The sequence below is a fragment of the Python bivittatus genome, unplaced genomic scaffold, assembly GCF_059951505.1.
Source record: "Python bivittatus isolate LINGU-HERP-01145 unplaced genomic scaffold, Pbiv_v1 ctg000330_np1212, whole genome shotgun sequence".
NCBI classification, from domain to species: Eukaryota; Metazoa; Chordata; class Lepidosauria; order Squamata; family Pythonidae; genus Python; species Python bivittatus.
The window spans coordinates 1,033,311-1,061,119 of NW_028277058.1; the positions used below are offsets into that span (position 1 = coordinate 1,033,311).

The 27,809-nt window shown below is 38.4% G+C and overlaps 1 protein-coding gene across 3 annotated transcripts in view; it reads right to left on the bottom strand.

Annotated features, from left to right (window-relative positions):
- CELSR1 (cadherin EGF LAG seven-pass G-type receptor 1) overlaps positions 1 to 27,809 on the bottom strand; it is a 170,597-nt gene that overhangs the window by 21,790 nt on the left and 120,998 nt on the right. For all 3 annotated transcript variants that reach the window (XM_088141636.1, XM_088141638.1, XM_088141637.1), the window contains exons 9-24: positions 27,361 to 27,527; positions 26,498 to 26,683; positions 24,433 to 24,546; positions 22,538 to 22,712; positions 21,360 to 21,501; positions 20,537 to 20,657; positions 19,943 to 20,126; positions 18,116 to 18,217; positions 15,846 to 15,940; positions 15,143 to 15,352; positions 12,659 to 12,842; positions 6,675 to 6,818; positions 5,565 to 5,766; positions 4,823 to 4,990; positions 1,830 to 1,956; positions 380 to 580 (exon numbers count right to left, since the gene is read on the bottom strand). In XM_088141636.1, coding sequence (XP_087997762.1) covers positions 380 to 580; positions 1,830 to 1,956; positions 4,823 to 4,990; positions 5,565 to 5,766; positions 6,675 to 6,818; positions 12,659 to 12,842; positions 15,143 to 15,352; positions 15,846 to 15,940; positions 18,116 to 18,217; positions 19,943 to 20,126; positions 20,537 to 20,657; positions 21,360 to 21,501; positions 22,538 to 22,712; positions 24,433 to 24,546; positions 26,498 to 26,683; positions 27,361 to 27,527 — 2,522 coding nt within the window. The remainder of the gene's footprint in view (positions 1 to 379; positions 581 to 1,829; positions 1,957 to 4,822; positions 4,991 to 5,564; positions 5,767 to 6,674; positions 6,819 to 12,658; positions 12,843 to 15,142; positions 15,353 to 15,845; positions 15,941 to 18,115; positions 18,218 to 19,942; positions 20,127 to 20,536; positions 20,658 to 21,359; positions 21,502 to 22,537; positions 22,713 to 24,432; positions 24,547 to 26,497; positions 26,684 to 27,360; positions 27,528 to 27,809) is intronic.

Here is a 27,809-nt window from a genome sequence, read left to right on the forward strand (position 1 = left end):
CCATTAATAAAAGCAGCACCCTGCTAAATTCCATCCATTCTCTGACAAAAGTGGGTTGATCAGTAACTCTTGTTTCCACATCAGTCTTCCCCTACCTAATGCTATCCAGATGCACCCAGGCTACAAGAAGTTGCAAAATTGAAGGTTGTGAAGAGCTTGTCTAGTATATGGTTAAAGAAACAGTGTCTGCATGGGATCCTTCTTAAGCAAACCCATCACTTTGGCTCAAACTGTGTATTTCAAGTAGAACAAGGCCGATTTGGTAGCAAAACTGACAGAAATGCATGCACACCTTTGGGTCACAGTATACCTTTTTGTTTGGGATACATCAAAGTGAACAAAAGCATGTTAAGGAAAAGTCACTGAAATTAACTCTTACTGGATTTTCTGTCTGGTTGATTCCTATCAGGAAGACTAACTCTGAGCAGAACAGAGCAGCTACCAGGTTTTTGTGAATGCTGTGCAAGTTGGACCGCAATGTTCGGATCAAGACCAGAAGTATAAAGGTCAGCAACAAAGCTACCAGTGAGATGGAGACCGTTGTATAAGTGATGATCTTGAGAGGAAGTACTTCGCCATTCTGTGAAATAAAAGATTACTTATCAATCTGTTTATTACAGATATAGACCAATACAAAGAAAATATTATTCATTTATCTTTATTCCCATTCCAAATGCTCAGTTATTATGCTTTTTAAAGTAACATTAATTTCTTAATATATTTATTTGACTAAATGCTATTCCACCTCAAATCCAGATTCACTTAAGCAGTGTGAAGGGTTGTCAATTTCCAAGCATGATGTTTTAAAAAAACTTAAGGGAATATGTCGGACAGTGCAATTAATTCACTAACAAGTTTTTTTAGTGAAAGAAGACAAGGCAAGTCCCAATCTATGAAATGGGACTTACAACAACTCACTTTGTCATCTTATAGTAAGGATAAATACATTAAGTAATAGAGCAATTTGCAAACAGAAAGTATGATGCAAATGATTCAATATGGACAATTCTGGGTCCATATGTTGCTCTGAAAGGCATGGGTTGAGATGCAGGGCGAGGGGCATCTGCGGGGTGTGTGTGTCAAAATATTCAAGATGGTAGGCATGCTCATAAAAAGGGTGGGGGTTTAATCATGTAGGTGCCATCTTGAATTTTTTGCCCCCCTACCCCTACCCATAAAAGCCCCTGGGCCAGTAAGTGCCCAGCGAGAGACAACCTAGAAACCTGATGTGATTTGCCCGAGTCACAACAGAAGAAAAGCAAATATAAATTACTAAATATTGGAAGTAAATAATCACCAACCCGCTTTTAAAAAAAAAAAAAACTAGCTCTCTTGACACCTTATATCAAATAAGGCTTAGATTTAAAGCTGTCAAGAAATACAGGTAATCAGGAATTCATTAAAAATGACATTGCAGCAGAAGACCTGTGTTAGTCTATGATGGCAAATAATCAGGAATCCGATAGCACCTTTTCAGACTAGCTGAGGCTGCAGCTCATGGCAACTTATGCCTTTTAATAACATTTGCTCATCAAAAAAGGTGCTACCAGATTCCTGATTAAAAAATGACAGTAATTCATTTTCTAAAAATGTTCATTGTATGGTGGTGAGGAAACAAACGAAAATGAACCAAACAATAAGTCCTGCCCTCTGCAAACACTTTGTAGCTGAAACAGGGTATCGCGTGTTAAAACACAATACTTCGATAAACTGGAAGGCAGCTTTTAAAGTAAAAATAAAACACTAATTTAAAATGATCTCACTCACTACTTTCATCCCACACTGTTTCATTACTGAATATACAAAATAATCACAAGGGAACTGCTTACTTCACGTTTCGAAATATCCATTAGGACTGCAAAACTCGTCAGGTGGTTACACTGGCAAGTAATATGGTTCTGGTGCCGAGAAAACAGCTCGCACCCTTTTGAAGACCAGCCTCCTGCTTCTCTAGTTCTGGTCAATGAAAGAAAAAAATAAAGAAATGCCAGTTACATTTGTTATTTGACAGGCCAAACTGATTCAAGGATGGATTGGTATTTCAGTTTCTCACCACCCTCCCTCCTCTAAATAATTAACAATGCAACTGACATAACGTAACAGGCTTTTAAAAGTGCAGTTTTTATGAAAACTGGTGCATTCAAAAGTTTACCCCCACTTCTCAAGAGCAGTTACTCATGTCCTGGAGCAGCCTGCTCATTAATGCAGTGTCTGGCAATTGAAGTCAATGTTTGCAATAGGTAAAGGTTGTTATTTCTTTAACTTTGCCTCAACATGACAAATGACCAGATTATATACACGTAGCTTAAGAACTCAAGTAACCCATTATTATCACTTTATAAGACTTATAAGACTCTTTGATCTTTAAGTAATATTGAATCTTCTCCTGGTTAGAAAACTATAATAAAATCCCATTATTCTAAATCTCTCATATTATTTGGCATGTATCTATTTTTATATCCTAATATTGATTTCAATATTTGGGTACATGTCTTCAGGGATGTAATTTTGATGGCTCACATACTTATAACTCTGTAAGAGCTGTAATTTTTGCAGAAAGAAATACATGGCATGATTTAGAAAAAAAGAAGCACAGAAGCCCCTCATTCTTGGTAGGGCACCACACAGTCTCCTAGAACATTTGATAAACTGATCTCCTTCCCGAGAGGAATTCAGAATGGATGGAGTTCAGCTTCTTTTCTTAAAAAAAAAAAAAAAAAAAGCCTCTCCCATGTAATTCCATTTAGACAAAACAACAACAGCAACAACAACTGGTGAAAATTAGACTACACTTTTCTAATTCCACCAAGGTTCTTTAGGAAGGCAAATTAACCTCTTAGATAATTTCTGATTTGCTGCCTAGGCCCAGCATATCATACATGGAACACTGTTTTTGATTGGGTAAAACAACAGTCAGTCTCCCTGAAAGACAGTGGATTCCATTTATTCCCCAGAAAATTGGGGATGCATGCTCAGAAGTAAAGAGGAAAACAAGAGAATTGGTGAAAGGAACAAGGAGAGCCTGCCTACAAACATTGAGACAGGAGGTGCAGATAATCTCTCTCCAACTGTTATCTCTGCAGTTCAAAGAGGTATTAAGAACATAAACTATGTCCTGCTGGATTAGACCCCTGGCCCATCTAGTCCAGCAGTCTGTTCTCATAGTGGCCAACCAACCGCACAAGGAAGCCCACTAGTCTCCCAGCAGATGGTCACACTGCCATCAAAGTTAAGAACCATTGATCCTCATGACTTCCATAAGTATTAAGTATTAAGCAACTATTTAACTCAGCTGTCTGTATCAATTTTATTTGGAATTAGGAATACATGATTGTTTATCTTTTCTTGTTTTCCCTAATTTCTCTTTTCTTAATAAACTCTTATTATATATTGAGATTTGAATTCACTATTTTTCAAAAAGGAATTTTTCATTAGAACCTTCCCAATGTGTAAGACTGCATGGTTAAAATACAAGTACCCCATTTGTTTTTAGGATGCTCACAAGGTTTTGTTAAATTCTGCATTTCTGGGCTTTGGGCAAGAAGATCCAAAGCACCTTCCATTTTATTTTCCTTAGCAGAGGGCTGAAGGAGAAGGGTAACTGGTGGCTCCACATCTCTTATCACCCCTGGATTGATTGCCAGGCCTGGGAGTGATGGCAGAAGAATTGAGGAGAGATGGCTCTTTGCCTGCCAGTTCTCCAATTTCATGGATCAGGTATGTGGATTGGAAACTGGTGGGTACAGGAGAAGAGCTTGTGGTTTGAAACAACTGTGGTCTCCCACTCCCAAGATCAGAATGGCCTTAAAAAAAGTCCCAGCGACTGAAAAAAGGGAGTGTGCTCATGGCAGCCTAAAGCAGCCAACAGGAGCGGGGCTGATCTCAGCTTGAGTGCATCATCACCATTATGACCAATGAGGCATAGATTGTTTGAATGATAGATAATAACTGTGTTGAAAGAAGAGGAAAAATGGCTTTAAAAATGGCTTGAATAAATATGACTTTACATTGTTCTTGGTGGGCTGGGAATGAGATAAAGGCAGCTCGTGAGGATATAACTTGCAAAAATAGTCATGGGGTATCTTTCTGTCATGCTTAATGGGACATGAGAATGTGCCCTCAATCACAGTAGTTTCATAAATACTCTTTTCTACTGAATATATCCCTGGATGGATAAACTATTTTTTCCCCATGTGGGAATGGGAGGAAGAATGAAAAGAAGTCAGAGATTCCAGTGAAATCACTTTCCTTATACCCACAAGCATATCCTTTCTGTTTTTCATTACAAACAATAAAGATGACTAATAGAGTGACAGAAAGCTGCTGATAATTGTCTTCAAGCCAATTTGATACTGCTTCAAAAAGTGGATCGATAGTCTATGCTCTTTTAAAGTTGAAATAATATTTTTTAAGAAATAGAACTTATTTCCATTTAAATAGCTAGCTTTTATCTAGGTCCTTCTCAAACAAATATGTTTGATGTGTGAATTTGTCTAAAAAAGCCATCTCTCTGTTTGAATACCAGAATACTTTATAAAAAACTTTAGTACTTTATAAAAAAACGTTTAATAAAAACTTCTAACTTTTATTCCTAATCGGCAATAAATAACAGCCAATGAAGTTGTCATTGCTCTTTATACTATGCTATCTATATAAAAAAGATCAAATTATTACTCTTATGGAGAAAATCTATCTATGTGATTGTTGACATGGACTTGATGGCACATAATCAAGTCCATGTCAACTCAATCAATTACTATTATCCTTAAAATGCCCACACACAATAACTGTCTTCCAAAACAGAGCAGATTGGCAAACATACGCAATTGAATGGTTCCAGAACACACAAACAGGCTTTGTTCTCTCCTCCGTTTCCAGCATAACATGCTCAATCATAATTGGGCTGTCCAGCAGACTGGGCAAAGACTTTCCATCTCTATAAATGATTACACTGATTATTGGAGTATTAATGATGGGCCGGTTAGGTAACCTGGCAAAATAGAACAAAATTATCATTACAGATGCACAACAAAATATTTTGTTGTTTTCAGAAGAGCATATTCCATCAGGTTCAGCCAGGACTCTGTACTGAACGCTGTGCTATGTGAAGACATTTAAAGGGGCAGTTTGAGCAAGCACATTCACTACCTGATAGCTCTAGCAAATGAGTGATGGCTTTTAAGTATTAATGAGTCATTACAAATGTAAAAAGCACTGACAGAACATGCATAATATCCTCACATAGCTGAGTCACTTCATACATTTAACTGTGACCAAAAAAATCATGAGCATTCAATTGAGTTCTGAACTGCTTCTAAGAATTCTTGGGATTTCTAAGATAGAATGTTTAAACAAATAAATCCTAAATTTTTCCAAACTGGTATCTCTTTCATCATGGATTAGTTTCTAGGATCATCCAGGACAACAGAGACAGAAATGTCAGCAACTAACTTCTCAGTAAACCTAAGATTAAATGTACAATATGTGATTTTGTCATACATAAGCACAACTGCCCAACCCAGAACATAATTATTGTTCAAGCATGTTAAAGATATAAATTTTACCTTAAACTCCTTCGGTCAGGATCATAGTTCTCAGGTAGAAAGTGTCCTAAGGTTCGATATATAATCACCATGGCAACAGCATGCTGGCTGGAATCCTCCGGGTGCCGGCGCTTTCTTCTGGCATGCATGTTTTTGTTCTTTACAGTCTCATCCTCCATCTTAGACAAAATCCCATAGTTTGAAGGCTTTATTGTAGGAACCACTAGAGAAAAATGTGATGCCAAATTATATGATATCATCCAGGGTGTGGCTTTATACTTAAAGCAGCAGTGGGCAATTTCATGGTCTGAAGTGGCCACCAGATCTAGTGTGGTGGTCCCTGAAGTCCCCCCAAATTGTATTGTCACATACGCTCAAAAGATAACAAAAGATGTGCATCAGCTGGCTGCAAAAATGTTGCCTATCCCTACTTTAAAGAAGTGAATTAAGAGGTTGCTGGAACTATAGATTTAGAGAATTTGTAACTGAACGTCCAAGTCAAATACTGATTTCATCTGTAGTTCTCCTACTAGTTTCTCCAAGGATCCCCATGGTGGTTCACCACTGCAAGATTTTTATATAATTATTGCACTAAACTAACTGAAGAAAAGTATAGGTACAACAGTATTGATAAAATAATGTAACTTCAAAATAAATAATCATGAGAATAAAAAAGGAGGAAAAAGGAACACATGCAAATGAAATATTCTAATTTTTGGTACACTTGTTGTACAAAATGAAAAAGAAGACAGTACAGGACCTGCCCTGATCATATAGTTTCAATTGTAGTTCTTCTCCATCGTTGTTAAGTATGAAGTCAAATTTGAAGAGGGAAACATTAGGAAATGCATTCTGTTATAGAGTATTAGTGTTGTGAATTTTGTCTCCTCTAAGGCATACCTAATCTTTCTCGAGCAGCAATTTAGTAGTAGATCTGAACATTCTTATTATATGTTTCCAAAAACATTAAGAGAAACCTTCCCAACTTCATGATTTCTAAATATGCTTGTATTGTAATTCTTAGAATTCCCAGCCAGCCAAAGGTTATGCTGTCTTGAAATTTTTGAGTTGCAATCTGCAAAAATTTGATGGGTACAAATTGGAAAGAGCTAATCTAAAGCAGCATCATACCTTTTTTGATAGATGTTTTGAGCAACGTTTCAGGGAACAAAACAGATGATTCCAAATCTTTTGGATAATCTTCTTTGATTGCACTAAAATGTGGTACTCTGGCTCCCGTAAAATTAGACTTTTCAAATATGTCAACAGCAATTACTGAAAGAAACAATATAAACAATGCAAAAGCAATATAAACAATAAAAGTCATAGTGTAGTTCATTTCTTTCACATATGATTTAAATACCAAGTAATAGTTTAGTAAATTTAAAGCTTTGTTAGTTTTCTAGACTATACAGCAGTGTTTCTCAACCTTGGCCACTTGAAGATGTGTGGACTTCAAGTGGCCAAGGTTGAGAAACACTGCTATACAGATACTGGGGGGAAAGACTTAGTTTTTCATGTTCATCCACAGGATTTCTTTCAGGGACAAAGGGGTCAAAACTGTAAAGAAGGGTGTGAGGATAACACGCCTGTCCATTTTTAGTGGTGCCATATTCCGCAACAGAAATATACTTAAGCACTTCTAAGAATGCATTGGATATTTGACAACTTTAAATGATTTCTCAGAAAACAAGTCCCATGTTCTAACACAGCATTATGAGAAGTTGCCTTATATCAAGTCAAACTACTTACTCATCTAATTTATATGGTTTTAGCAAGTTTCTCAAGACTGGAGGCTTTCCTACCCCTACCTGGAAAGGTCAGGGATCGACCCTCAAAGCTTCTGCAGGCAATGCAGAAGTTCTACCATTGAGCTATAACGCACCTTGAAATATTGTTGTGTGTGTTGCAGAGCAGTGATGTCAGTGAGAAATGTCTTTGGCAATAGGGATGTAGAAAAATAAATATACTTCAAGAGGAGGTGTCTTCTTTTGGCCTGGGGGCTGCACTTTGAAGTGTTTATGATAGATGACTGCCTTTAAAAGTTCCAAGGTGAATGGCAGAGTTTTGGGAGGAGATATGTGGTAATTTTAAGGATCCAAACTCATAAAGGCTTAACACATTTATTTTTGCCTTTCTTTCATGAAAAATACCACAAATCATACTGATAAAACCCAGGAACTTTGCTACAGAATCATGCAGGCTGCAAATGGGAGGACTGCATGCAGTCTCCAAATCGTAGGTTGCACACCTCAGGATGTGGAGCCACTTCAATTTCACAATACCAACCAACTCTTCCTTCTATCAGCTAATAATAGTGCAACTGTGCATTACTTGATTATAAATTACAACTGTGCTTTTGGAAGTGCAAGTTTGTATTAAAATCGCTCTTAACATATCCATAATGTGCTATAATGTGTGAAATGTACTGGTTAGCATTAGATGAGGAATAGGAAAACTAGGGTTGAAATCCTCTCTCAGCCATTTAATTTTCACTGAATGACCTTGGGTGAGTCATTCTTCTACCTTCACATGGAAAATAGGAAAACCCATGTCTAGAGAAACTGGGAGGAAGGACAGGATACACACATAATAAAAACAAATGCATAATCAGATTTATAACACAATATATTCTACAGATCAGATTAGTACAAGATCACATACTAAATAAAACTGCTAGATGACAGGAATTAAGGCTCCACTTAGACAGAAGGAAGCCCCCTCAATTCAATGAAACTAAGTTCCTGAGTAAACATTCCTAATCTTCCACTCAAAATAACTGGCAATTTTCTGACATTATATGGTGCCAATTATCTGTTGTTTGTGGCATTCCCCTATCCCTCTTATTTGTCTTCGTGCACAAATACAGAATTTTTAATGTCAAAACTAGCCCTAAATATTTTCTTTGTCTGCTTCTTTCTAGTTCTCATTTAATCTCCCTGTCAAATCCTTCAGCAGTTTCTGAATTCCCCACCAGTGAGGCAATTCTTTGCTTGGTGAAGTTAGAGTGTAACATGTCTATCCTCCTATCATCATCATCTTCCTTTTTTTTGTCTCTTTCTTCTCCACACCATGGCCAAAGCTGTTAGGGTGGAGATGGTGGTGGTGCAGAAGAGGGTGAAAGAATCCCAGCAAGCTGCTGAGTTTGACAAAGGGCTGAGTGATTTTGAAACATAAACAGGTCTTTTTTTATTTCCACCTGGACCAGTGAATACAGGTAGTCCTTATTTAGCAACCACAACTGGGACCAGCAACTTGGTCGTTAAGTGAAGTGATCACTAAGTGAAACTGTGACTGTGCTTATGATCTTATTTCAGCTTTCCTTTCTTTACAGACCTGCAAATATCGTAAATGTGAGCACTGATCGTAAAGTTACTTTTTTATTACTGTTGTAACTGCGAACGTTCACTAAGCAAGGCAGTCACTAAATGAGGACTATCTGCATTGCTTTTTGACCCCTTTAAAAAACTACTTAGCTCTTTCAGTGTTTTAAAACAGTAGGGACTAAGAGCCAGAATTAATGCCACTCTGATGGGCATTTTCTCCCAGCTCTAAGTGTGCTTTTAGAGTGGTTTTGAACAAGCAAGTGGCAGCAAAAGGAAACAGAAGACAAGAATGTTTGCAGGGGGTGTCTGCAGGGGGAATGGGGCAAATGCTGAAATACACATCCCAACATTGGTGAGGCAAACTCTGCACCTTTTGTAGGTGCCTCACAACATTTTATGCATGTACATAAGGGTGAAACTGAGCAAACTCAGGGAGGCAGTGAAGGACAGGAAGGTCTGGCGTGATATGGTTCATGGGGTCATGAAGAGTCAGATACGACTCAACGACTGAACAACAACAACAACAACAAGGGTGGGGCTCACATCACAACATCATGACACACATTTTGTCATTATTACGAAGCATCTGGATTCAATGGAGAAATAGATGTAGAGCTATATCTGTCCCATAGCCAGCCTTCCTGTTCTTTTTCAAATGTGTGTGAGATAGATAGACACATACACACATACAAACACACATACTGTATATGCATGTATACGCATACGTGTGTTTGTGGGTATCCTTGCTATACAGTGCATTCGGAAAGTATTCAGACCCCCTTTACTTTTTTCAATTTTGTTACATTGCAGCCTGATACTACAACCGTTCAAATTCATTTTTTTTCCTCATTAATCTACACTCAGTACCCCTTAATGACAAAGTGAAAACAGAATTTTAGAAATGTTTGCAAATGTATGAAAAAGGAAAAACTGAAATATCACATTGGCATAAGTATTCAGACCCTTTGCAACAACACTTGAAATTTAGCTCAGGTGCCCTCCTATTTCTCTTGATTGCTGCTGAGCTGTTTCTACACCTTGACTGGAGTCCACCTGTGGTAAATTAAACTGATTGGACATGATTTGGAAAGGCACACACCTCTCTATAGAAGGCCTTACAGCTGACAATGCATACTGTATCAGAGCAAAAGCCATGAGGTCAAAGGAACTGCCTGCAGAGCTCAGAGACAGGATTATTGCAAGGCACAGATCTGGGGAAGGCTACAAAAAAAATTCTGCTGCACTGAAGGCTCCCAAGAGCACAGTGGTCTCCATCATTCTCAATTGGAAGGAGCCTGGCATGACCAGGACTCTTCCAAGAGCTGGTCGCCCGGCCAAACTGAACGATCGGGGGAGAAGAGCCTCAGTAAGAGAGGTGACCAAGAACCTGATGGTCACTCTGACTGAGCTCCAGAGATCCTGTGTGGAGATGGGACAAAGTTCCAGAAGGACAACCATCTGCAGCCCTCCACCGATCTGGGCTTTATGGCAGAGTGGCTAGAAGGAAGCCTCTCCTCAGTGCAAAACACATGAAAGCCCGCTCGGAGTTTGCAAACAAGCACCTGAAGGACTCTCAGACTGTGAAGAACAAGATTCTCTGGTCTGATGAAACCAAGATTGAACTGTCTGCCCTCAGTTCTAAACGTTATGTCTGGAGGAAACCAGGCACCGCTCATCACCTGCCCAATACCATCCCAACAGTGAAGCATGGTGGTGGCAGCATCATGCTGTGAGGGTGTCTTTCAGCAGCAGGGACTGGGAGACTGGTCAGGGTTGAGGGAAAGCTAAATGGAGCAAAGGACAGAGATATCCTCAATGAAAACCTGTTCCACAGCGCTCAGGACCTCAGAGTGGGCTTAAGGTTCACCTTCCAACATGACAACAATCCTAAGCATGCAGCCAAGACAACAGGAATGGCTTAGGGACAACTCTGTGAATGTCCTAGAGTGGCCCAGCCAGAACCCTGACTTGAACCCTATTGAACATCTCTGGAGAGACCTGAAAATGGCTGTCCAGCAACAGTCCCCATCCAACCTGATTGAGCTTGAGAGGATTTGCAAAGAAGAATGGCAGAAAATCCCCCAATCCAGGTGTGCAAAGCTTGTCGCGTCATACTGAAAAAGACTCGAGGCTGTAATTGCTGCCAAAGGTGCTTCAACAAAGTACTGAGTAGAGGGTCTGAATACTTAAGTACATGTGATATTTCAGTTTTTTCTTTTTAGTAAATTTACAGACATTTCTAAAATTCTGTTTTCACTTTGTCATTATGGGGTACTGAGTGTAGATTAATGAGAAAAAAATGAATTTGAACAATTGTACTATCAGGCTGCAACATAACAAAATTGAAAAAAGCAAAGGGAGTCTGAATACTGTCCGGATGCACTGTGTATCCTTCAAGTGTGCAATATATCCATATTTTTATGCATATAGGGCATCCCAGGGGCCAGGCATTGGGTCAAACAGCCTTCTATAATCTATCATACTTCCAGGTATGTGGGGAATATTATTCCCAGAACTGACATGCAGCATGATCAAATAATTGTACAGGGTTTTATCTATCAATTAAACTTGCATGAATTTTCATAGTTCTGATTTAATGATGGACACGTATCATAGCACACATATCTTTAGGACAGTCATTTTGTCTCATGAGAGAAGGAAAAAGGAAATGCTTTTTTAAAAATGCTTCCTGGCATTGGCAATTTCAAAGCAGGATATGAACAAATATATCATGCTGCTCAGTAACTAGAGGTAGTCCTCAGTTAATGACGATTAGTTCAGTGACTGTTTGAAGTTACAACAGTACTGAATGAGTGGTGGTTATGACTGGTCCTCGAAGTTCCAGCCGTCCCAGCAACCCGCAGTCTCGATCTGAGTGCTTGGCAACCAGCTTGCACTTACAATGGTTGCAGTCTTCTAAGATCACGTAATTGCGATTTGTGACCTTCCCCAAAGTCAATGGGGAAGCCAGGAGGGAAGGTTGCAAGTCATGTGGGTAAGTCTCCCCATCCATGCACCCTCCCCAAGCTCCTCTGAGCTTGTGCTGCACCTCGCTGGCCACCTATACACCGTCGTGCTCCCTCCCCGAGCCTTGCTGCATTCTCAATGCACCTCCCCCACCCCTTACATGCCCTCCTCCACCTGGCAGCAGCCACCCCATGCCTCACTCATGCCGCACCTCCCTGGCCATCCATGCACCCCCTCACTTCCCCTCCTACCCAGCAGCAGCCACTTACCTGCCTACTGGCCTGCTTGCAACCCACCTGGGACTTGCAACTTCCTGCCTGCTTCCCCATTGATTTTGGTTGTTGGAAGCCAGCAGGAAGTTGCAAGGAGGTACTTGCTTAATGACCCACAATCCTCGCTTAACAACGGCAATGAGGACTGCAGGGATTGCTGTCACTAAGCCATGTGGTTATGTGACATCACACTTTATGATCTCATTGCTTAGCGATGGAAATTCTGGTCCCAACTGCTGTCATAACTCGAGGACTACCTGTACAGACATTTTTAAAATTGATTACTAGTTTCCAATAATGACCACTCAATTGCTGCCCCAATTCTAGGTACATTTGGTGGGAATTCTGAAAGTTATAGCCCAATAGCCTTGGAAGGCTTCAGGCTGTGAAAAGATGCTTTAAGACAGTATTTCTCAAATTTGGCAACTTTAAGACATGTGGTCTTCAACTCCCAGAATTCCCCAGCCAGCACTGTTGCCAAGTTTGAGAAACACTGCTTTAAGAGGTCATATCTGATAGGAAAATGACAACACTAGAGGCAAGTACTTACTTATGTTTGCAGCAATTATAACAAAAGGTTTCATGTAGGTTCTTTTCATGTGCTTTGCCAGATTGTGAAAATAATCTTCATAGTATTTCAGCAAGTGAGCTGTACCCCCTTCTGTCCTCTGGATGTGTTCCCAATGGTCTTTAGTGCGAGGATCCAGCAAGGCACTGCCTGTTTTTATGATGTTCTAGGAGAAGAAGAAAAGCATGCTAAAGAAAAAAAAATGCAACCATATCATACTTACGTTGGAAAGAAAGAAGCTGAAGATATAACTGAAACTCTGTACGGAGTCTAATGAAGTTTTCCTTAAACAAACACAAACTATCATTATTTTATTTTCAGCATTTTGCTCTTTGATGGTTTCAACTTTTTATTTGTTATGGTATTTGGGTTTTGCAATTTTTATATTTTTATTAAAAATATTGTAACACTTTTAGAATTTTACACTGGATTATTGCTATATTTTAAATAATACAATGGTCTGAGGATTTGATAACTATCCTCAAATTGAAATAATAAATAAGTCATCTGTCATTAGAATGGTTGTTGGAAAACACTCCTGAGAATACAATAAATAGCCAAGAAGACAAATAAATGGATCATCAAAGAAATCAACCCAGAGTTCTCACTCGAGGTACAAATGACCAGGTTCAAACTATCCTACTTCGGTCACATTATGCGAAGACCCAGGTCTCTGGAAAAGGCTCTAATGCTGGGAAGAGTGGAAGGAAAGAGAAGAAGAGGAAGCCCAGCAGCAAGGTGGATGGGCTCAGTTACAATGGTGATGGATGCAACTGTTGGAAGATCTGAGAGACCAGACTGAGAACAGGTCATCATGTGGAAAATCTATATGTGGTCTCTAAAAGTTGACACCAACTTGATGGCGCATAATCAATCAATCCTTACAATGGAAAGTTCATTTTTAGAAATCCATGAAAACATCTGCAGGAAGAAGCCTAGAGGAGTACTAATTCTTGTCAGTCAACTGAGAGAGAAATCATTCTTCGCTAGCATAGCTGAGTAACAATGGAAGAAAACAGCATTTCTTTTATATTTATATTAGATTCCTGTGGATTCATATTTTCCAAGAATAGCATTCAACATAGTGAACATAATAATAAAACTCTTCTTCCCTATGCATTGGCATGAACAATAGTTTTTTCACAAAAAGTACAGATGTCTATCAATGCAGTTAGTTCTGCATAGCATGCATGGCGTAACAGGTGCTTTTTCCTGACCTCAGCATGGAAGCTGTACTATGTAATGTTTCTTGGCATTCATGTAAAAGTATAAACTGTATAATTGGAACACAAGCTATTTTTCAAAGTTTGTACTGATTTCTATGGAAAAGCAGATTCTACATTTTTGTTTTTTACACAGCCATCATTTGGGTTATTTTTTTTTTTACTATTTAAAAGTGGTTATTTAATGTTAAGGGAATTTGGCAAGGTAGTAAAAAACAAAGCCAAAGTAAATAAAAATGCTTCTTTCTGTTGCAACCTGATAATAATGGAATATGCTTTCATTTAGCATAGTGTAGAGCAGTGTTTCTCAACCTTAGCAACTTTAAGACATGTGGACTTCAACTCCCAGAATTCCCTAGCCACTATGAGTTAAACTTTACATTACATAGTGACATAGTTTTTGGTGAATCTAAAGAACATTCTTAGATTCCACAAATAGAATCTCTATGCTCTGTGGGACTCACTAGACCATTTTAATGTTGACTACTGGCAACAGTGCCCGAATAATGTAAACAATCTATTTCCATTCTATAGTCTTGTTTCAAACATACAAATGTTATTCAGTGTTCTATCATCTCACTCTGACTATGCTGGAGCTCTTATAACAATAATACCTTGCAATGCACTTTAACCCAAAGCCATATAATCTAGGGCTGATCAAAAGCAATTTTTGTTTTGTTTTGGTACTAACAGGGTCTACCAGGTGACAGCAGAATCCTGATCTTGGCATGAAATGATTCTCCACCCCCATCCCAGGTCTGTGATCACAACCTATCCTTTTTTCAGTACCAATGCCATTTCAGCCCAGGAAACCCCACTAAAAAATAGGAACATATTGCTCCATTGCACCAAAAAGATTATAACAAGGATTGATCGCTGAAAGCAACACTAGAAAAAAATTCAAATCAAATTCCTAGATCCTGTAAGATACAGAGATTCTTATCTGCAGTTGTTTTCAGCTGAACCACTTTAGAAAGCTTTCTCGGTTATATGATTTTTCTGCTTACTGTTGATTAGACAAAAGATGCATCTGGACCTTCTGTTCTTCCATCAAGCCCTTAGCACTGCATGTCCTTTGCACGGTCAGAGAATTGAAAAGGACCACTAAACAAATACTGTGCAATCTTTAGGGCTAACTTCATTGTGCCCTCCTAAGAGGAATTATGTTCCCACATTTTCTGCAATTGGTCCTCTGTCAGTGTCACAACCTGTGCTCACTCACTATCATTTCAACATTTCTTACCTCATTAAATTCCACATCCCTTGTTGCAGCCAAATCAAACCCCTGTTGCTGGCTCTCATACTGCAACACCCTGATCATCATCTGGTAGGCTGTCCGCACATCATTTCCATAGAAGGAACTTGTGTGGTTTGTGGCATTTTGAAGCACTTTCGCTATCTGGACTGACTTATCACCATCCATTTTTGTCTCATTATGAAGAAACTTCTCATTCTGATGGAAACATAAGGCAAAAGTCAAATTTTAGCAGAGATTTCATTTGTTTTTCGTTAAGTGCTTTAAAGAAGAGTCTGATTCATCACTTTAGATTCAAATTTGATAAGTTTGGCTTGACTGGGGAATAAATCTGTATGTGGTAGAATGGTGAGCTAATTTGCAGGTTTGATTCACATGTAAACATTCACATCTTTCAGTGTATGAAGATTATCTGGTGCATGTGTACATGTGCATTTTACCTTCACGCATCATTTTTTAGACATGTGGGCAGAAACTCTTATGAGGTGAATACTCCTTCCCTCATGTTTGTCTGCTTATGCACTGAAAGATCATGAGAACTGGTTCTTTGTCTATTAAAATTATAACACATGTGTAATCTCAGATAAGAGATTTGAGTGAGCAATGTAATGGTATGTTATAACTTCTCCAGCAATATTACAAATTAATGTGGGATAATTAATACTGTGCTCAGTAGGTACCCCACTCTTACCATGATTTTAAGAGTCACAAAGCCAAGGGTAGTACAGTTAAAGAGTTCAGGGGAAAGCCAGCCTTTCTCACTGCTACAATGCCGAACAGCATTTCCTTAAATAGAAAATCAATTAGTGAGAAATTCAAAAGTTTTATCACCATATTTAATTTATAAGAAAATTAAACTCTCATAACTTTTTACCTTACAGCAATAGATTCCTAACAAATATATGTAAGAAGCACTTCTAATTATAATTTTTAAAAAGGGCATTTTACAACAGAATCATATATTGATGGAGTTTGGTGGTGGTAGTGGTTTTACCACTTAAATCATTCATACACACACACACACATACAGTACTGTGCAAAAGTTTTAGGCAGGTGTGAAAAAATGCTGTAAAGTAAGAATGATTTCAAAAATATATATGGTAATTGTTTATGTTTATCAATTTACAAAATGCAAAGTGAGTGAACAGAAAAGAAATCCAAATCAAATCAATATTTGGTGTGACTATCCTTTGGCTTCAAACTAGCATTAATTCTTACCCTTGCACACTTTGTACACTTGCACAAAGTCAGGGATCTTGTAGGATTAGAGTCAGGTGTATGATTAACCAATTATACCAAGCAGGTGCTAATGATCATCAATTTCATATGTAAGTTAAAACACAGTCATTAACTGAAACAGAAACAGCTGTGTAGGAGGCTTAGAACTGGGTGAGGAACAGCCAAACTCTGCTACTAAGGTGAGGTTGTAGAAGACAGTTTCATGTCACAGGTCATACACCATGGCAAGACTGAGCACAGCAACAAGACACAAGGTAGTTAGAGTGCATCAGCAACGTCTCTCCCAGGCAAAAATTTCAAAGCAGACTGGGGTTTCAAGATGTGCTGTTCAAGCTCTTTTGAAGAAGCACAAAGAAATGGGCAACGTTGAGGACCGCAGATGCAGTGGTTGGCCAAGGAAACTTAATGCAGCAGATGAAAAACACATCATGCTTACTTCCCTTCGACACTGGAAGACATCCAGCAGTGCCATCAGCACAGAACTGGTGGAAACCAGTGGGACCCAGGTACACCTGTCTACTGTCTGGAGAGGTCTGGCCAGAAGTGGTCTTCATGGAAGAATTGTGGCCAAAAAGCCATACCTCCGATGTGGAAACAAGGCTAAGCGACTCAACTATGCACAAAAACATAGGAACTGGGGTGCAGAAAAATGGCAGCAGGTGCTCTGGATTGGTCAGTCAAAATTTGAAATATTTGGCTGTAGCAGGAGGCAGTTTGTTCACCAAAGGGCTGGAGAGTGGTACAAGAATGAGTGTCTGCAGGCAACAGTGAAGCATGGTGGAGGTTCCTTGCAAGTTTGGGGCTGCATTTCTGCAAATGGAGTTGGAGATTTGGTCAGGATCAATGGTGTCCTCAGTGCTGACCAATACAGGCAAATCCTTATCCATCATGCCATACCATCAGGGAGGCGTGTGATTGGCCCCAAATTTAATCTGCAGCAGGACAACAACCCAGACATACAGCCAATGTCATTAAGAACTATCTTCAGCATAAAGAAGAACAAGGAGTCCTGGAAGTGATGGTTTGGCCCCCACAGAGCCCTGATCTCAACATCGTCGAGTCTGTCTGGGATTACATGAAGAGACAGAAGGCTTTGAGGCAGCCTACATCCACAGGAGATCTGTGGTTAGTTCTCCAAGATGTTTGGAACACCCTACATGCCGAGTTCCTTCAAAAACTGTGTGCAAGTGTACCTAGAATGGATGCTGTTTTGAAGGCAAAGGGTGGTCACACCAAATATTGATTTGATTTGGATTTCTCTTCTATTCGCTCACTTTGCATTTTGTAAATTGATAAACATAAACAATTACCATATATATTTCTGAAAGCATTCTTACTTTACAGCATTTTTTCACACCTGCCTAAAACTTTTGCACAGTACTCTGTGTGTATGTGTGTATATATATTTATATATCAATCACTATAAAACATGTTTATTATACTGCAGAATAAAAGTAAGAGAAGATTCTGATTATGTTTTTTAAATTTTTGTTTTCTCCTCACTCCTATATTCCAACTATACAATTTATATTTTGATTGTTTTATCTAAATGAGATTTTTAGTATGTTCTTAACAAGTTCTCCATCTATGAAACAGACTTCCATCTTCAGGTTCTGATGGCAAACTCTCTTCTATATGTCAACCGACCTTTTTGAATCTCTATTTTTCCCAACACCTAACCTAACCAACACTTTATATATATATATAATAACTGTTACTTACCCACTGATCCCTTAGGACAGGGAACAGCAGCAGGTTGTCCAAATTTGGTTTGTGGCCACCAAATGCCAGCCTCAAATGCTTTGGGACATCCATTGTAAACCACTACATGAGATTGAAGGGAAAGTTATACATATTGAGAGAGAGAGAGGGAGGGAGGTCAACAATGTAAAGCAACAGCAGAAAGAAGAAATGAGAATAATCATTAGACTAGAACAGAACGTCAGAACAGAGTGCTATTTTTATGCTGGACAGGATATTATTCATATCTGAACTTTTAATCATTAGCTTTTCATTTTAACTGAGAAAATCAGACAAAATAAAAATGTGCATAATCTTAAACTAGTAACACCATTTGATTCAACAGATTGGAAAAGAAATAAAGAATAAAACAACAAACATTTCTTTTCTGCAAGGGTTCCAATAGAAAACTATCTATCTATCTATCTATCTATCTATCTATCTATCTATCTATCTATCTATCTATCTATCTATCACATTTATATAACCGCTCATCTCACACAGAATGACTCCGGGTGGGGTACAACAATGATCACCGTTATCTACAACTTATTGTAATACACTGCTTAAACTGGGTTTGCCATGATAGTATTTAATAAAAGCAAATCTCTCAAGGATAGTCAGCCTATATTTATTCTGAAATGTTGTTTAACTCCTTTTTTATTTATTTGATTTATCTTTTACCTTCCTGCTCCACTGAGAATTGAAGATAGCTAACAATGATTAAAATACAAAGACCGAAATTTAAACCTCACATTAAAACAAAAATGTAAAATTAAAAGCTTGGCAAAACAGATATATCTTGGCCTGCTCTTCTCAAGTGGAAAAAAAATGGGCTTCAGAACCAGCTCCTGAATCAGCTATCCTTCAGTAATATTTCTAAGGAAAGTAAAAAACTAAAAAAAAAGCTGCACTGTATTAAGTGATAAGTAAAACACTCAGTAGGGCTAACACTAATTCTAAATGTTACCTAAAATAATGTCTTGTTGGCGCTGGAAATACAACAAATTTTTCAACCTGTCAAGGAAGGGTATTTCATAATGAGGCTTCCCTAATTAGAAGGGTGTCTTTCTAGCAGCTACCCACCTCATCCATAGAAAACTCTGGACAGAATATGCTAATACAAGGATAGTCATATATGGATATGGAAAATTCTTCAGGTTCACTGGTCTTATGCTTAAATCCTTTAAATATAAAAACTATGAGAGAGGTCTCTGTTCTTTGGATATTTTGAAAACCAAGCACAGAAGTGTTGTGGGGGGCAAGTGGCAGGGAGTATTCAAGGGGATCCAATATTAGAAGAAATATATGATATACAGAAGCTTTTATATATGAAAAGCTGTAGATCATGTACAGAACAGAACAAAGATTACAAGTTCACTGCTCAGAGTTCATCTTTTTCACTCTCAACTGATTAATTAACTCTCAATCTATGTACCAGTGTAGCTGGGTTTGGATCCTCTCCATACAATTGTATTTGTTCCCATGGCACAGCAAGAAAGACAGAGCAAAGCAGGGTACAACAAACAGCTGCTGGTTTCTAGAAAACACAATGATTCTCTCCCTATTTTTATGCCAGGAAGAACATTTGTACCCTCCAATCTTATTTTCTGGAGGCTCCAGAAATGGCCAAATCCATGAAACAATTTAATCCTCAATTTCAAATTCTTCTTCATTGGTAGATGATAATAAAATAGATATAAGTAAAGGGCTATATCTAGTTTTTATTCACATCTATGGCAGTCAACACAATTCAAAATAGGGGACAAATTTCTAAACATAGCAAATGGCAAACCAACAAGAAAATACCTTCACAGCCATGTAGGGTAACTTCAGCAAAGGGATTATCACAGCGATTGCATTGTCGTCCAATCACTCCTGATTTACAGGGACACTGTCCAGTTTCCATGTCACAAGTGCGAGTATGGGAACCAGAAGGGAAACAATCACATGGATAACAGGAGTCACTGTTCTGTGGTCGATAATAGTTTACCTGGAAAGATAAAGACCCATCGGTCAATGCTTTTTCATCAAGGCTACCAGAAATACAAACAATGGTTTGAACTTAGGATTGTGGAAAACTCAGGAATTTGGACTTTTTTCCCCAGGAAAATGATGCTTAAAATATATTTTCCATGTACAGACACTGGACATAACAGCCGATCTTTCTCAAGTTTCAAAATGTAACAACATGGAAATAAAACACCGATAATTCTCATTTGGACAACTCTCAAATCTACCCTTACTTCTTCTTGAAACATAATTGTTAAAACCAAGAATATAAAAAGGAACTTGGAAGTTTTGAAGGTGTGTGGAGATTTAAGTTAATCATCATCAAAATTATTCATTCCTGAATTACCTGAACAGCCTGATGTGTGATGGAAAGAATGATCCATTCCTTACCTTACATCGACATGTCCCATCTGTCTTATTGCAGTCAGGATCAAATCCTTTACTGATTTCACAATTACATGGCCCACAAATAGGATTTCCCCACCAGCCTCTGGGGCAAGGTAGATCAATTCTACAAAGAAATTGGAATGTTGAAAGACATAAGAATTTCAAAATTATGTAAAGACAATAAAGAAAAAGATAGTCTCTTTCACTGAAAATAATAAGGCATACCTTTCCCTCTTATGCTTATCTTTTATAAATGCATATATATGTGAAATCTAAATATGTATATTCACACACACACATATATATGAATTTATAAAATATTATATATAAAACAAAAGAATGGATTTATAGAGAGAGAGACAATTCAGGTTAAGTACTCTGACTTCTGCAGGAGATAATTTCTTTCTTAGAGAGATCTGGTGATGGCACCTAGCCAACCATGACTGATCTCAACAAGCTGAGTAGGGTCAGATCTGGCTAGTATTTGACTGGGAAACCACCAGGAAATCCCAGGATTGTAGCCTAGATTGGGAAGTCAAAAATACATCCCAGAAGACAAGAGCAAGCTGCTTCCATATTGTTGTCAAGAAAATTACATGGAAGTATCCACAAAGTCACCAGGAGTTGAACTCAATGTGGTGATTTCACAATGAAAAGTGCATTAAAAAGGTATAAATGAAATATATAAAGTAAATGAATAAATATAATTTCTCTTGAAAACATATTCTGTTTGGAACACAGTGGTTTGATTCCGGGTGTGCTTGTATGTGAGAGAGTGTAGAGAGTATTGAGAAAGGAAAAGAACTAGCCAATATCCTTTGCTTACTTGCTTTCACAGTACTGTCCATAATAGCTTTGTCCACATTCACAGGTATATCCATGAGAAGAGCTTGGTTTACGGATACAAGTAGAGACATGCTCACATGGGTTCAGGCTACAAACATCAACACAGTCTGTCCCAAAGTACCCTGAGGAGACAAGGTTACAGACACAGAGAAAACTAAGTGAGAACTGATTTGTTTATCTCAGAAATAAACAAAACTGGACAGTAGTAACACCTCTTGAATTATCAATACACTTTTCTATAGCCATTAGAAAGCTATTTCTGTTTAGAAAGACTGCAACCACATAAAATATGGGATGGTCCAATATTTCATAGCCACATATGGATGCAACTGAAGTACTGTGTTGCTTAAGATATTAAAGGAACTAATTTAAAATATGCTTCTTGATTTCTGAATTTTCAGAAAAGGTCTTAATGATATGCCTAACAAAAATAAGTATCTCACAAACAGCAGTTGTTCAGAAGCTATGTTCTCAGACACAAGGGTTTGGAGATAAGCTCTATAGTAATCATAATTCTAAACATATACCAGCCCTATAAGTAAACCTTACATTAAACATAATTATTGGGATTTACTTTTTAAGTAAATAAGGCTTGACATGTCAGTTATGCAATTTAAGGCTCAAAACAAAAACTCAGTCTGAAAAAAACTGAATTATATAAAACAGAGATTAAAATATTTTTAAAAATTAAAATACTTTTGAAGTTTAAGCAAATAACAATTCCATTTTATATTTCAATTGTATATTTAATCTTGTGATCATATTCAGTTGCATGTAAATTATCTATTTTCCTTTCCAACATTCTGTTATGTGGCAAGAAGTAAACATTCAAAATTCTCCAAATTAAAACAAATACAAATATAAATAAGAGATTTTTGAACAGGAGTTTTTGCTTGGTTTTCATAGAAATTGTACCATTCTTCCTCCCTTCTCCAAAAGAATGAAAGTGTGAAAGTGGTAAAACTTGAGAAAGTAAGAATAGCAGAATGCTACAGAGTGTCATTCAGAAGTGTGTGCAAGATGATCACTTCCATTATGAGATTATAGGCAGGAATTTCTGCTCAGCTGCCAAATTCTAGAAAAACATTCTTAAGCATGCAGTTCTATAAGGTCCAGAGCCTTGGATATTATGACCAACTTGCTACAAGCCGTAATTACCTGGATCACAGACACATGAATAGCTGTCCCAGTCATCACTACAATAGCTGTGATGGGGACAAGGATTAGAATCACAAGGATTGTCTACTTCACAGCCATCCCTGACGTTAATCTTGACTGCCTGTTTCATGTTCAATGTAGCAACATTTGTAGACGTCTCCCCCATTCTCACTCCCTGAAAAAGGGGAAAAGAGACCAAAGTAATAACCAACGAATATATATCACAATAAAAGGTGTAGTATTGCTATAGGAGAAAAAGGGACATTTTCACTCACTTCTTTGATGTAATAACAAGAAGAGGTAGCAAACTTTCACTTCCATTTTTACTTAAGCACATCTATGCTTCACATTTATTTTTCTTTTTATGCGCTAGATTTATAAGGCTGCCCAACTCAAAAAATGTAACTCTGGGTGGTGTAATGTAACAAAAAATGAACAATAAACCAACACCCATAACATTAAAACATACACAAAATATAAATATGAAGCAAAGTCTGTAAAATGGCAACCAAGCACCATAATAAAAACAACCAACAGGGGATTCCCACTCAACTGGCCCCAAATGCCTGGGGGAAAAACTGGGACTTAATGGCTTTCCAAAAGGTGGGCAAAGTTGGGGCCTGTCATATTTGGGTGTGGGGAGAGACATTGTCCCAGAGCACAGGGGCACCCCCTGAAAAGGCAGACTTCCTAGGTCCCATAAAGTGACAAGTTATAAAAGAGGGAACCTGGAGCATGCACTCCATGTGGAAGCATGTGGGGCGTGCAGATGTTCTTGGAAGAAGGTGGTCCCTCAAGAAATCTGGTCTTATGACATATAGGGCTTTAAAGGTAACCACCAGTACCTTGAATCACACCCGGAAGCCTATTGGGAGCCAGTGCAGCTCATGGAGAAGCAGTGTTATGTGGGCATAATGAGATATACCTGTGCCACTGCATTCTGGACTAACTGAATGGAAGACCATTCTGGATGGTTTTCAAGGGCAGCCCTGTGTACAGCCACCCCAACCAGAATCAAAAATAGAAATACTCCAATTCCCAGGTGTTAATGATTAAGGCTTTGTTCTGTTTTTTTCAAACTCTAGCTTATGAAGTTTTCATAAAATCTTTGTTAAATTACAGTTTAGGGTTTGAACAGAACCCTACATTGAAATTAATGTATCCCCCTTCCTCTTTCCATGCTGGAAGTGTGGAGAGGCCACATCCACTGTCTACTGTGGTTTATTCATGGCTGACATCATGTTAAAGTATAATTACTGTAATGAGACCTTTGATTTTCCAAAATCAGATCAGTCAATGGGAGCTATTAGATCAAAAACCTAATTTCTTAAAACTCAGTTGTTAACAGTAGGGCTGGGCAAAGGATTAAAAAAAAAGATCTTTCACAAACCATGAACAGGCCAACTCTCCTCAAAATGCTAAAGAAGCTGTATCTTTTGAAAGGTTCACAAAGTTGCTTTGAAGGCTTTTCCAAACCAGCTGCATGTCTGTCTATGCACACATCTGCTCTGTGGGCAGCCCCAGCAGGTATAGCCTGTGACTACACATGCATGTGCAAACCACTGGGAGTGCTTTTTGAAGCAGCTGCGTGAGTCTTCCAGAGGACAAAGCTGCTTTAATATTTCAAAAAGGGTGCTTCACTTGCATCAGTGTATTTTGCCTATGAGCCTCTCCTGAATGTTTTACAGAATAACATTCCCAAGCAATTAAAACATCTGAATGCAATTCCAACGGGATCAGTTCAATTAAAATCAAAGGAACGTAAACTCATAATTAAGCACTTTTAAACAGAATTCTGCTCATTTTCTTTCTGCTCTTCCCCTCCTCTTGTTTTTGAGGAAACAAGAATTCTTCTCATAGCTAATGTTGTAAAGTTATTTATTTTCAGTTTTCACCTGTAGACAGCCATAGAAGCCCTGCTGCACAGAGACTAGATCTCCAGAGACACCTCCCACAATAATGCTTTTCATTTTTAGTCCAGGTAACTGATTTCCAATCTGTACAGTACTCTGAAAAGAGGAAGATAGGAAAGATGACTGGAGCTTTTCTGTAAATTCTTAGTTATTTCACTGATAATTTAAAAAAGAACATAAGCAAGAATAAGTCTGAAAGTGGTAACAGAAGCTAATCATGTTGTGGTTCCGATAAGGAAGCATTTCCAAAAGGTATAATGACTTCCCCTGTTCAATACAATTGCAAGAAAGAAATGGAAATGGTAATTAATTCTCCATGAGTGAATAAATCTTCTGTCATCAAGAGGGAGAAGTCAAACAGAATTAAATCTTTCAATAGCATCCAGTGTACAATATGTGGGCTTTAGAAGTCATGAAATCCATCTTGATAGAATTATGTTGCCCACGTTGTTCAGTTTTCCCTGTTCTGGTGCTATCCAGGTTTGATGGACTGAAGATTAATTTATTTAATTAATTAAATTTGTATGCCGCCTGACTCCCAACAACTCTGGGCAATTCACAAGTAAAAAACAAGAAAAAAAGAATACAGTAATAGACAGAGTAAAGGAATAAAAAAAAAAAAATTGGCAAAGATGACAAAAACTGGGCAAGAACAAAAAAGAAATGGACCTACACAACCCAAAGGGGGCTTCACTAACCTTCCCCACAGGCCTGGGCCATGTCTTCAAGCCCTTTTGAAACACCAGCAGGAGGGGGTATCCAGATCTTGGGGGGAACCTCATTGCAGAGAGTAGGCACTACTATAGAGAAGGCACACTTCTGGGATCCCGACAGATGGCGTTGTTTAATCGTAGGAACCCAGAGCACACCAACCCTGCCAGATTAAATCAGCTGGACAGATACTATTGGAAACAGGTGGTCCCTCAAGTAACCAGGCCCTATGCCATGTAGGGCTTTATAGGTGGCAACCAGCCCCTTGAATCACACCCAGAAGCAAACTGGCAATCAATGCAGTTTGCAAAGGAGAACTGTTAAATGGGCCTTCTGAGGAATTCCCATCACTGCCCATGCCGCTGCATCCTGTTTGTCCAAGAAGACACCCAGTCTGCACGCCACTCTTGAATGGGAAGTGCAACCCCATCCAATGTTAAAGATGGAATACCCCAAGATCTAGGCGGGCCCGGACATTCACAGCTATTCAGTCTTGGTAGAAACGAGTCAGAGACAATTCTTTCCCATCCAAACCCTCACAGCTCCAGCACTGGGACAGAACCTTGACAGCTTCACTTGGCTGGCCTACAGTTGAAAGACATAATTTGGTATCATCTTATACTGATGATATGGAACCCCAAACCAGTAGATGACCTCACCCAGTGCTTTTATGTAGATGCTGAAAAGGAGGGGAGAGAGAACAGAAGCCTGTGGCACCCCACAAAGGAGTGCCTATGAAGCTATCTCTGGCCCCCCTACCAACACCAGGTGAAACTGCCCCCAGAGAAAGAAAAAGAACCACTATAAAATGGTGCCCCAATCCCCAGCCCATGGAGCTGGATCAGAAGGATAATGTGATTATTAGTATCAAAGCTGCTGAAAGTTCAAGGAGCACAAGGATGGATTCACCATCAGCTATCCTGGCTCTGCCACAGGTAATCTACAAGCACAACCAAAGCTTTCTCAGTACTAAATTCTGGTCTGAAACCTGACTGAAACAGGACTAGATAATCCGTTTCCTCCAGGATTTTCACCAGCTGCAGATGTACTTGAGTTCAGCATACAGTACTGGATGACACTGGGTTAAGAATAGCTGGTAGATTGTTAAAGAAAAATATATTTCTGAATCCATGATAGATGCAATGAGAAATAACTTCGGAGTCCTTGGGGTTCTCTGCGCTTGGTTGTGACAACCCTAAGTTCAACCCTAAGCTACATATATTCTCTTCTATTGGTAGAAATAACTTCATTTTGGCATAGCTCATGCTGTCATCTATTCCTTAACAGGCCATTTCTGTCTTTCTTTTATGATGGAAGATTATGGATGTCATCTTACCTGATACATGCCATAATCCAAGGACACAACTGCCAAGTACTTGATGTCTTTGCCATCTTTTGCACTCTTCAACTCTATTAGCAAATGATGCCATTCACCATCATTGATTCGAGCCTGGGTCATCCTCAAACTGGCCACCTGATTCGGCCCATCATAAACTTCAAATACCACATATTTATTCAGTATCTGTTGAAACATAACTTTAGTTGCTGAAAAAAAAACTGAATTGTTGGAAAAAAACTTATTTATTTATTTATATGTATGTATGTGTGTGTGTGTGTGTGTGTGTGTGTATATATATATATATATAATTATACATACAATTCTTGGAACATGGTTACGAAATAAATATTATATTTTAAGGCAACTTTACTATTTATTCTTCAGTGGATAATTTGTATTTATACCAATATTCTGCCTATTTATATTCAAAATTAGGTCTACTATGAGTGGCAACTCTCAATTAAAGATTGCTCACTGTTTAGATCTATATGTATTAATTAATATTTAGAACTGTCTCAATTTGGCAAAGGTATTTTTCCTTCTGCTGAAACAAACAAGGGGAAATGAATAGCTAATAATTTTGCTCCTCTCACTCCCTAAAGACTGCTCTGACTATAGGCTGAGTGAACTCTGACAGTTCTGTGATATTCTGCAACTCCAGGGATGGGTAACTTCAGGTTTGCTCAATCTGCTTTGCTTTTCACTAGAACCCAGAGCCTGTTGTAAATGAAATAAGCATAAGATTGTACTGCTGAGTTGTCTTCACGGCTAAGCAAAGACACTTAATTTTACTGTTTGCCCTTTCTTATCCAATGGCATTCTCTGGTTGTTGTTGTTATTAGATTTATAAGCTAACATACCTGTATATTAATCTTAGATGATACCCCTGCACTGGCCTGCATTAACACACCATTAGCCTTCCGAGTTCTGAACATGAGGCCAATGTACCACGGGATAGAGATAGTGATATCGAGGTTATTCCAGGTGATGATGCTTTCCCCAGTGAAACGCTGAGGAAAGGGCATTGCTGTAACGCAAGACAAAGAGAAGGCAAAGCAGGATCACTTAATCAAAAACTCTGGAATGAGGAGAAAATCCTCAGAGCACCCTTAATTATACAATACATACATACATACATACATACATACATACATACATACATACATACATACTGCATGGTATCAGTAAGCATAAGGTTAGGCAGACTTTCAGCCTGTGGGACCCACGTTCTTTTTTATTAGAACCCCAAACGTCTAGTGCAAAAACTGGATACCAGAAAAATAAAAGGATTCTCTGTCCAGAATAAAAT